Genomic DNA, 10716 nt, shown 5'->3' with positions numbered 1-10716 from the left:
TCGCAGCATTCAGCTTTTCAGAAGCAGCTTTCTGGTCTTCTTTTTCTTTCTGATTCTTCTTTCCTTCTAACTCAGCCTTTCTCTAGCTTTTCAAAACTCTCCTTGGCCTCAACTTTTTATAAGTTAAAGCTAGATGGTACTCTTTTAACACTTGACCAATCAGAAAGGCTCACCCTTCCCCAAATTTCTTCTGAGATCTTTGCAGAGGCTTTTGCAGAAATGTTTGCATTTTGCAAACTGAAACGTATTGTTTTCTCAGAGCAAACGTATTGTTTTCTCTAAACTTTTGTCCTTTGGGTTCCAGAAAATAGCTGTTGTTTTTTACCCATATGACATCCAACCCTATGACATCCAAATGTAAAGTGATGCACATTGGGGCAAAAAATCCCAACTTTGTGCATTTGCTAATGGGTTCTGAGCTGACAGTAACTGACCAAGAAAGAGATCTTGGGATTGTGGTGGACAGCTTAATGAAAGTGTCAACCCAATGCACAGCTGCTGTGAAAAAGGCAAATTCCATGTTAGGAATAATTAGGAAAGGAATTGAAGATAAAGCTGCCAAGATACTACTGCTGTTACACAAATCTATATTGTTAGACTCCTGTATAACTCTTGCTTTGCATGGCCCTAACACTGCATGTTTGTTCCAGAGGGAGTGCCTCTCCATCCATATAGGACAGGCCGGTGTTCAAATGGGCAATGCCTGCTGGGAACTGTATTGCCAGGAACATGGCATCCTGCCTGATGGGACCATCCTGAGCTCCGATGTGCCAAGCCAAGTGGATTCTTCTTTTGAGACCTTTTTCTGTGCAACGGGAGCAGGAAAACACGTCCCCAGAGCAGCGTTCGTAGACCTGGAACCCACAGTCATAGGTAGTGTCTGCCGTTAAGAGAGAGGGTGACCTTACACTTGGCGTTACTTGTGCAATGAGGAGAAGATGTTGTCTTATTCCTTATGGCTCATCTACATGACTGTGTCATCAAACACAGTGGAGGCTGATGGCTCCAATATCAGTGGGCTGATGAAATCGCTCCGGGGTTTCAGACTGAACCAGTCAGAACTCTCAAGGAGCTCTCCAAGGTGTGAAGCACTGACTGGTTCTGACCGAAACTCAGAGCGGATTCACCACCTCACAGACATTGGCACCATCGTCCTCCACTGGTCAAACTGTTATTCCCTTGTGTGTCCCCTGTGATTCCATCTGATTTTAGACCTCAGAAAGTTGGACTTCTTTTGGAAAGAATGGAATAGGACAATTGCAGTCTCCAATGATGTGGATCCCCATAGCACCATATTTCGATCTTTAACAGGCATAGTTATTACACGTACAGTGAAGTATTAGGTTTGTGTGCCAATTGTGTATCTCTGCCTCAGCACAACTCCACAATTGTCTTACCTGTTGGCACCATTTTAGCTGCCATCTCTTCTTAAATTGAAATATTTATTTCCTGAGGAATAGCCTTGCTCTTTATGGGGCATCTCCATGATGCAGTCACCAAACTGTTGTTTTCTTGTGTGTCCCCTGTGATTCTTCCATCTGTCTCTAGTCCTCAAAATATTACATCAACTAGTATGGCTAGAACACAGCAGAATATGCACATACAAAGTGCTATACCTCCCCTTACAACTCACTCATGCCAGTTTGAGTATTTCTGCACGTAGCTTGCATCAGAAGAAGAGAAATAATTTGTCAGTGTTTGGAGCTGCGAGTCTGGAAACACCCTGCATGCCTGCCAGGAATGGGCAACTTCTGATAGCCATAGAAACAGGAGAGAGTTTGTCACTGGGAGAACCTAGTGGAAGTCTGCCATGGGACCACTTGCTGGCCTTCGCCTCCCTGAAATCAAGGTGGTCCATTCTACAGGTGCTTCCAGATGAGGTTTTTTATTGCACCATCGCCCAGCCTCCTACATGGAATTTTAGTGGGGGTCCAGGCATCTTCGCATCTTCCTTGTAAGGCTCCCATATTCCTCCCCTGATATCCATGTGGAAAACCTGTTATGGAAGACAGAATAGCTGCACGGTGCCTTTGGGTTGCTGGCACTAGAACCCCCCTGTCTGCAAGCAGCCGAGGTTAGATGAGCCAGGATAAGGCGGTGCCTCTCGCTACAGGAGAATTCCTTGCATTTGTTTATGACTGTAGGGCAAACTTCCACAACCAGGTTCCTGCCAGATGTTGTGGACTACAAGTCCTGGCCAGCATGGCCAGGCCAATGCTCATGGATGATGGAATTGTAGCCCAAAACATCTGGAGGGCCCAAGGTCACATGAGGCTGCTCTGCGGGTACTCAGCTGACTGTTGCACATCTTCAGAGGACACATTGGGGATGGTTGCAGGAGCATGTGGGCTACACATTTGACATGCCTGAGAAAGGGATTGATGCACATACGCTAGTACCCATGAGGAGCTCTTTCTCGCATGTTGAACGTGCAGGGGTGGGCCTAGCCAGCATAGCCCCTTGACCCGTCCACCCGAGTTTGAACGCATGAGGTGGTCATCTAAGCCCCCTTTTCTTGACTGGAGCTTTGGCCCAGGGATCCCCCCCATTCTCCACTCCCCCCTCTAAACCATTTTGCCATAGGTAGACTTTAAATATTTGACATGCGGAGCCCTTGAGTGGCCTGACTCTGGTAGTGTCTGTGTCTTATATCCCACCCTTTCCCACAAAGAGCCTGGTTTAGTGAACAAAGCACAAATTGGTCCCAATGCAGGATACGTTGGGGTGACAGACTTAACACGCTGTGTTCCATTAGCGCCAAAAATGTGCATGGCAATGCAGGTGTTGCTAATGCCTCCTACCTGTCTTTTCTTCCAGATGAAATCCGTACTGGGAGATACCGCACGCTCTTCCACCCGGAGCAGCTGATCAGTGGCAAAGAAGATGCCGCCAACAACTACGCCCGGGGCCACTACACCATTGGGAAGGAAATCATCGACACGGTCCTGGATCGGATTCGCAAAATGGTGCGTGCTCCTTGCTTAACATAAGAAGAACCCTGATGGATCAGACCAAGGGTCCATCTAGCCCAGCATTCTGTTCAGACAGTGGCCAACCAGCTGTTGACCGGGAACCCACAAGCAGGGCAGGAGCGCAACAGCACCCTCCTGCCCATGTTCCCCAGCAACTGGTGTACATAGGTTCACTGTCTCTAGTACTGGAGGTAGCACATAGCCATCAGGGCTAGCAGCCATTGATAGCCTTCTCCTCCAGGAATTTGTCCAACCCCCTTTTAAAGCTGTCCAAATTGGTGGCCATCACTACTTCCTGTGGTAGCGAACTCCATAGTTTAACTCTGCACTGTGTGAAGAAGTCCTTCCTTTTATCTGCCCTGAATCTCCCACTCATCAGCTTCATAGGAAGACCCTGGGTTCTAATATTTTGAGGGAGGGAGAAAAATGGTTGCCTCCTTGAATGAGCTCTGCAATTCCAAGGCTGTGACTGGAGATTCACAGTTAAGGTAAACTGGCCTTTCCCATCCTGGTATCTTCTGATGTGTTGCACTACAACTCTTATTGTCTCACACCCAGCAGTTGGGAGATAGGAGCTGTGGCTCAACCCATGTAGGTGGAGCCTGTTGGCGAAGCTTGAGCTAAAAGCATTAGAGGAAATGCTTCCCTTCTTGCCTAGGAGTTAATTTCAGGGGCTGAAAGATCTAACCTAGCAACAGACTAGGTTGTGCACACAGCTGCTGGAACAGGCCTGTAATCCAAGTAAATTTGGGCTGTGTTCCAGAAACCGTTTACTCCGCAGCTGGATCCTGGCTTCTCACAAAACCATTTGGATTGAATCTAGAGATGCCAAACTGGCCAGGAAAAAAAAAATCCCAGCTTTTCTCTTAATTCTGAGCTGGCTGCCAAAATGTCTGAGTAAAACCAAAATTTTGGAGAGTAAAAATTGGCAGGAGTATTTTTGCATATGTAATCACCTGCATGGTGCATCCCGCACCATGCGCACTAGTGTGCTGGATTATTGGGCTGAACTCTAAAACACAATTTCATATGTTACTGGGTGGGGCGGGGCGGGGGGTGCTCCAGTCCCTTCTACTAGGTCTGTTTAATGTTGTGATTGATATGGTCCTTCTCCAAAGAGATCTAAAGGCATAGTCCCTTCCCATTCGGTGAGGTGTGTTAGGCTGATGGGGCCCAAGGCCCCCTAGTGAGCTTCCTGGCTGACTCGGGGTTTAAACCTGTCTCTCCCTGCTCCTACCTAGTTCAGTGCTCTCAACCACTACATCACACTGGCTCTCGAGCCAAGGGAGGTGGAGTTTTAGCCAAAGGAGGTGATGGTGGTGGCAGAACAGCATGAAAGTGCCACGCTGGGACCTGCAGGAGTTGCTCTTGCATGTAATAGCCAGGGTAGAATAAACACCAGCTGCTCCCTGACCTACTGAGCCCATCCAAGGTCTAACCCTTGTGCACTGCTGAAGCCCACATATCAACTGGAATTTTGAAACAATGGAAGCTACCAGTGCTAACTCTATACTTCATCCAGATCTGTAGTGGAATTGCAGCTCTATGACAGGGTTCTGCTGCTGGCCTCTCCCTGTAGTGTAAGTGTAACCTCTGCCATGTATGAGGTTTCTCAGACCAGGCTCCTACCATGGAAACAAATCTGACATTAGAACCCATCCCTTCTCTTTCAGGCTGATCAGTGCAGTGGCCTCCAAGGATTTTTGATCTTCCACAGCTTTGGAGGAGGCACAGGGTCCGGCTTCACATCTCTCTTAATGGAGCGGCTCTCTGTTGACTTCGGTAAGAAATCCAAGCTGGAGTTCTCGGTGTACCCTGCACCACGGATCTCCACTGCAGTGGTGGAGCCCTACAACTCCATCCTGACCACCCACACCACCTTGGAGCACTCGGACTGCTCCTTCATGGTGGATAACGAGGCCATCTATGACATCTGCAACCGCAACCTTGACATCGAGCGTCCAACCTACACCAACCTCAACCGGCTTGTCGGGCAGATCGTGTCGTCCATCACAGCTTCCTTAAGGTTTGATGGTGCCTTGAATGTGGACCTGACTGAATTCCAGACCAACTTGGTGCCTTATCCCCGCATCCACTTCCCCTTGACTGCCTATGCCCCCATCATCTCAGCAGAGAAGGCCTACCATGAGCAGCTCTCTGTGGCAGAGATCACCAATTCCTGCTTCGAGTTCTCCAACCAGATGGTGAAATGTGACCCTCGCCGAGGCAAATACATGGCTTGTTGCCTGCTGTACCGGGGGGATGTCGTACCCAAGGACGTCAATGCGGCTATCGCAGCCATTAAATCCCGGAGGTCCATCCAGTTTGTGGACTGGTGCCCTACCGGCTTCAAGGTGGGCATCAACTACCAGCCCCCCACAGTGGTGCCCGGGGGAGACCTGGCGAAGGTGCAGCGGGCCGTCTGCATGCTGAGCAACACCACGGCCATCGCTGAGGCCTGGGCCCGCCTGAACCACAAGTTTGACCTGATGTACGCCAAGCGGGCCTTTGTGCATTGGTACGTTGGGGAGGGCATGGAGGAGGGGGAGTTCTCCGAAGCCCGGGAGGACCTGGCTGCCCTGGAGAAGGATTACGAAGAAGTGGGACAGGACTCGGGCAATGGGTCTGATGTAGAAGAGGACCAAGAGTACTGAGTGTCCACGGTGCGGTGAAATCACCCTTTTCATGCCATGAAATCTGAACATCTCTTTGCTTCTGCTTGGAGAGATTTTCTGGGTGCCCTGACAGGACGAGACACATTATCTTGCACTGCTGTTTGGAATGAAATCACCCGTTCTGCTTCTAACTGTTTTCCCTCCTCCCCTCACAAAGCATAGCAAAATAAAATGTGCAGCAAACAAATACTCGATGTGGCGGCCCTTCTTCTACTGATAGGCCTTGCTTTTATTTTCGACCAGGAGAAGGGAAGTACTTATTGGAGGGAGTTTCAATGACTTCGAAGTAGTACTTCAAAGTAGTTCCAACTACTCTTAGTAAAATGTAGTCAAACTACTTTAAAGTAGAGGGTGCCCATTAGTCACTGTTGGAATATCGTCTTTGGAGGCCTGGTACTTGTGTCCCTCCATAGCTTGGATGAGGGCCAATAAACTGAAACTGAATCCCGGCAAGATGGGAAGCCCTGTCAGCGAGTGATTCCCAGGTCCAGGAGATAGGCTTATTGCTGTTCTGGATGGGGTCGTACTCCCTCTGAAAGATCAGGTTTGTAGTCTGGGGGTACTTCTAGATCCACCACTGTTGCTGCAGGACCAAGTGGACGCAGCGGCTCAGAGTGCCTTTTACCAGCTTCAGCTGGTTTGTCAGCTCTCCTGGACAGGGATAGCTTGGCCACGGTTGTACAGGCAATGGTAACCTCAAGACTGGTTTACTGCAACGCACTCTATGTGGGGCTGCCCTTGAGGCTGCTCTGGAAGCTGGAGCTAGTGCGGAATGCAGCGGTGCAGCTGTTGTCGGGAGCTGCCCCCTTTCAGCGTGTAACTCCTCTGCTGAGGGAACTGCACTGGCTGCCTAGTCACTACTGGGCCAGGTTTAAGGTATTAGTACTAGAGTACAAAGCCCAAAGCATCTTGGGACCAGGATACCTGAGAGAGCACCTTCTCCTTTACCAATCCAGCCAGTCACTGAGGTCGTCAGAGGGCATGTCCCTGGTGGTTCCACATGGACCCATGGCCTGGCTGGAGTCCACCAGAAAAGAGCCTTCAGTCTGGTGGCCCCTTTCCTATGGAACTCCCTGCCTCGGGAGGTTAGGCAGGTGCCAACACTGGGTTGTTTTTGGTGCCTCCTGAAAACAGCTCTTTTCCAGGAAGCCTTCCTTGGTTAATCAGCCTTGTTTTTATTGGCACTCTGTTTTTTAAAGAATAATTTTAATATGTTTCATTTTTCTTATCTCTTGTTCATTTTATCTCTTGTTCACTGCTCTGGAATCTGTTTAGATGCGGAGCTGTATACAAATGTTGAAAATAATGTCCCTTTTTCAACCAGGCTCTGAGTGGCTTCCCATTCCCTATATCTAGGCACGTACAGATAAGTCTCATGGTACCAAAGACACATTTATTATGTCATAAGCTTTTGTGGGCTGGAGTCCAGTTCATCATAACTTTATTGCCTAACCCTGGGGTCCCCAACATGGTGCCCATGGACACCAATATGCCATGAACACTTCCACTGGTACCCACCCACCTGACTTTCCGCCCCTCCTGATTCTTCACATTCTTTCTTTTTAATTAAATAATATGATGGAGGCAGGCATGCTGCAAAGTGAGGCGCATCCCTCCAGCATTGTGCCATTTTTACTTCCAAGAATGTGCTCTGTTTCTTGGCCAAGTTCCTTGTCTCTGAGCCTCATTAGCTTGCCTTCTGTGAAATGGGTGTTGGAGCAGTAAAGTGTGGGTTCAAAGAGTGGTGTGTGTTGTTGTTGTTTGTCTTGGGGCTCAGACTCCACTTCTCCCTTGTACGTAGGTTCTTGGCCAAGTTACTTTTCTTTTAACTTTGCCAGTTTCCTCCTGGGAAACAGGTGTTTTGTGAATGGCAATCACCTCTCATGTTAGCCATTTTGTGAGAGTGCCCACCACATGCTCTCAAATTCCAAATGTGCCCACCAACCCAAAAGGGTTGTGTAGACCTGGCCTACCCTAATCTGGCCCAATGGAATAGGCTGGTTTTCTCCTACGTATGTTGTCCTGAGAGCTTCAGATAAAGGGTGACTCATAAATTGAATTATTATTATTATTATTATTATTATTATTATTATTAACAGGTGGTTGTTGTTCAGTCGTTCAGTTGTGTCTGACTCTTCGTGACCCCATGGACCATAGCATGCCAGGCCTTCCTGTCCTGCGCTCTCCCCCGGAGCGTGCTCAAGTCCATATTCATTGCATCGGTGATGCTATCTAGCCATCTCATCCTCTGCCGTCCCCTTCTCCTTTTGCCTTCAATCTTTCCCAGCATCAGGGTCTTTTCCAGTGACTTTTCTCTTCGCATTAGGTGGCCAAAATATTTGAGCTTCAGCTTCAGTATCAGTCCTTCCAATGAGCACTCAGGGGTGATTTCCTTTAGGAATTATTAACAGGACCTCATGGTTAATCATGGTGTCTTCTGGAGAGTCTGTCCAAGATGGGTGTGTGTGTGTTGGGAGTGTCCTGCTTTCCCATGGTTCCATTCACACATGGATGGCCAACTCCAGGAGGTTGTGCTGGCAGGTTTTTTGCTCAACTCCTTGGAGTTTAGGCTTTGCCATGCTGCAAGGTTCCAGTCGTATCCCCCATGCTTTTTAACATCTACTGAGTTCATCCAGGGGGTTGGAATGTGGTGTGATCTATATGCCGATGGCACCCGACTCTAATTCTCGTCTAATGCAGATGAGGCACTAGCAGTGGTAATGGGTTGGATGAGCACCAATAAACCAAAGTTCAATCCTGGCAAGATGGAGGTATATTAGCGGTAGGTTCATCTGCCCAGGTAAGTGGTATTGAACCTGTTCTGGAGGGAATTGCGCTTTTCCTAAAAGATCAGGTCCATAGTCTAAACATGCCCTCAACTTCACAGCACTGAATTTTCAGAAGGTTCCACTGGAGCCGTACTGGGATGGGGAGTGGAGTATGGGACTTCCATTGGTCTCTGCTCCCCCTAATATCCTGCTCAGTTTGTAAACAGTGAGCAGTTTTCTCTCCTAAGTAGTACACATTGGTGAAACCAGATTGCACCAGGATTGAGGCTGCATGTCACAGTGAAGCAGAGTCAGAACGCAGAAAGTCTCAGTCAGCAGAAGGCTTTATTGGGTGTTTTTGGGTACAACAGAGCTGTTTATGAACCAGAGTGGGGCTTTCCCATACCTGAAGCCATCGTCCCCTGGTGCCATAAGAATGGGCTTCGTTTCAGTCAGGCATGCAATGGTTAGAGGTTCCCACTGGGTCACTTTTGGGGCCCGCCCTTGAATGCTGGGAAGGGGTTCTCTTTTCTGTTGACCTGGAAGCAAAGGCATAAACAGCACAGGTGAGATTGGCCGACACTCTGTGGAGGCTGGTGGCTCCGATGTCAGTGGGGCAGTGAATTCATTCTAGGTTTCAGTCAGAACCAGTCAGAACTCTAAAGGAGCTACCCAAGGTGCGGAGCAACTCTGGCATTCTGACTGAAACTTGGAGCAGATTCACCGCCCCACTGACATCGGAGCCACCAGCCTCCACTCACAGTTCTTGGTGCATAAGATAGTGTCTTAGGCCTCAGGGCAAGATGAGATAAGCAACTATCAGTTAGCAGTAGACAGGAATAATAAAGGTCCAGACCAAGAAGTGCCAAGGTCAACAACATTCTTGCTGCATTAGGAGGAGACTGTGGCAGTTGCTTTGTTTAAGATAAGGCCTAACTGGAAGAAACCGAGTGTATATGTCAGGGGTGTTTCTGAGCACAGGGAGTGGGATAGCAGTTCAGATTCTGAAGGAGAACCACCAGACATGGGGGAGGTGTTTTCCCAGGCTAGTCCAGATAGTAGACCAGCTTCTCAGGTTACAAATGTCCAGCTGGCTGAGGATGAGGGTCCCTCTTCACCCTCCCCCCGCCCCCGTGAGAGGCAGTGAACAGGAGGCGGCAGGGTTTGGGGAGTACGACCTAATAGACAACAGACACAGACGCAGAGCAAAGAGAGAGAAGGCAGGGGCGGAACTTAGACAGTCTACCCAATTGGCCTTGCATGAGAAGCTGCGCTTAGAGGCCTCACGAGAAGAGAGGTACCTCCCCCCTTAAGTTAGGCTAGTGAGTCGGCCTCCCTCTTCAAATGGCGGGCAACTCTCGTAGCTTCCTTTTGAATCCCCTGAAGGCATTCCTTTGTAGACTGAGAGTCACTGAGAATTTGCATCTGTCTGACCCTGTGAAGTAATGGATTAAAAGCTGTAGACTGAATCATCATGTCTGTGCATGTTTGGGTGTTCGAGGTAAGGGGGGGGGCTAAAGGAATCCTGACAGTATACCACCATGCTAAGGTTGTTTATGCTGTTGTTGTGCCGTCTTAATCTCTGACCCTGCACAGATGGACTTATGCTGTGTAAAGAAAAGTATAGAACCTCATGGAATGTGACAATGGGCTGTGTTTTCTTGCCCAGGCTCGCAACCACCACACGGCTGTGTTATTTGGGGAATAAACCAGACCTTGAGAGAGAATCAGTGTCATGTTTTAAATTCCTCCACAATAGGATGACAGGAACTGTACACCATATACAAAATGGGGCTGTACCAGAAACCTATACAAATGTTGTATAAGATTCTTATGATTTTGTGGTGTGGAGGCAGAGAGAGCATGCCTGCCTCCTCTGCCACCCAGAGTAATTTGGGAAGGACAGATGCTTTCTGGAAGCTTCTCTCATTATTTTGAGGGCCCTTTCTTTCATTCTTTAAATGATTTTTATCTTGGTCTTCTACCCACAAGGGACTACCAGGCAGCCAACAACATCATAAAAAAAATAATTAAAACGAGATCAAACAATGAAACAATTGCAAGTAATAAATAACTAGGCTGACCATACGTACTGTTTTAAACGGGACAGTACCGGTTTTTTCATATTTCCCGAGCGTCCCGTCGTTTTAATATAAGTGTCAATTTTGTCCTGTTTTTAATTTTTTGTAAAAAACTGAACGCATTTATCATAAGGCTCTATGCTAATCAATGCATGTGGTAAAACTACTAGTGTGACGAAAGAGGAAGCTCCGTTTCCTTCATCCAGCCAGGCCAGGCTTC

The 10716-nt window shown here is 48.3% G+C and overlaps 2 protein-coding genes across 4 annotated transcripts in view; one reads left to right on the top strand and one right to left on the bottom strand.

Moving 5' to 3' along the window:
* Positions 1 to 365: 365 nt before the first annotated feature.
* On the top strand, positions 366 to 5827 carry LOC146339302 (tubulin alpha-1A chain-like). Its single transcript, XM_084811866.1, has 4 exons — positions 366 to 509; positions 651 to 873; positions 2818 to 2966; positions 4646 to 5827. Exons 1-4 carry the CDS (start codon positions 366 to 368, stop codon positions 5624 to 5626), a joined length of 1497 nt encoding a protein of 498 aa, XP_084667992.1. The 3' UTR covers positions 5627 to 5827.
* Positions 5828 to 8742: 2915 nt separating this feature from the next.
* The window catches only part of TSGA13 (testis specific 13), a 45940-nt gene continuing 43966 nt past the window's right edge, over positions 8743 to 10716 (bottom strand). For all 3 annotated transcript variants that reach the window (XM_084811680.1, XM_084811679.1, XM_084811681.1), the window contains one exon: positions 8743 to 8954. In XM_084811680.1, coding sequence (XP_084667806.1) covers positions 8761 to 8954 — 194 coding nt within the window. In that variant the 3' untranslated portion in view covers positions 8743 to 8760. The remainder of the gene's footprint in view (positions 8955 to 10716) is intronic.

This window comes from Heloderma suspectum, chromosome 7 (genome assembly GCF_057233095.1).
Source record: "Heloderma suspectum isolate Gila_16-S chromosome 7, 16-S_ref, whole genome shotgun sequence".
NCBI lineage: Eukaryota > Metazoa > Chordata > Lepidosauria > Squamata > Helodermatidae > Heloderma > Heloderma suspectum.
The sequence above is the reverse complement of the archived record's forward strand: the minus strand, read 5'-3'. Positions and strand labels throughout refer to the sequence as shown.

Excerpts from the sequence above, each read along its gene's own strand:
- LOC146339302 (XM_084811866.1), top strand. The coding sequence starts at position 366 with ATGCACATTGGGGCAAAAAATCCCAACTTTGTGCATTTGCTAATGGGT. Across the intron at positions 510-650 it reads GCACAGCTGCTGTGAAAAAG|AGGGAGTGCCTCTCCATCCA; the intron begins GCAAATTCCATG and ends TGTTTGTTCCAG. Across the intron at positions 874-2,817 it reads CCTGGAACCCACAGTCATAG|ATGAAATCCGTACTGGGAGA; the intron begins GTAGTGTCTGCC and ends CTTTTCTTCCAG.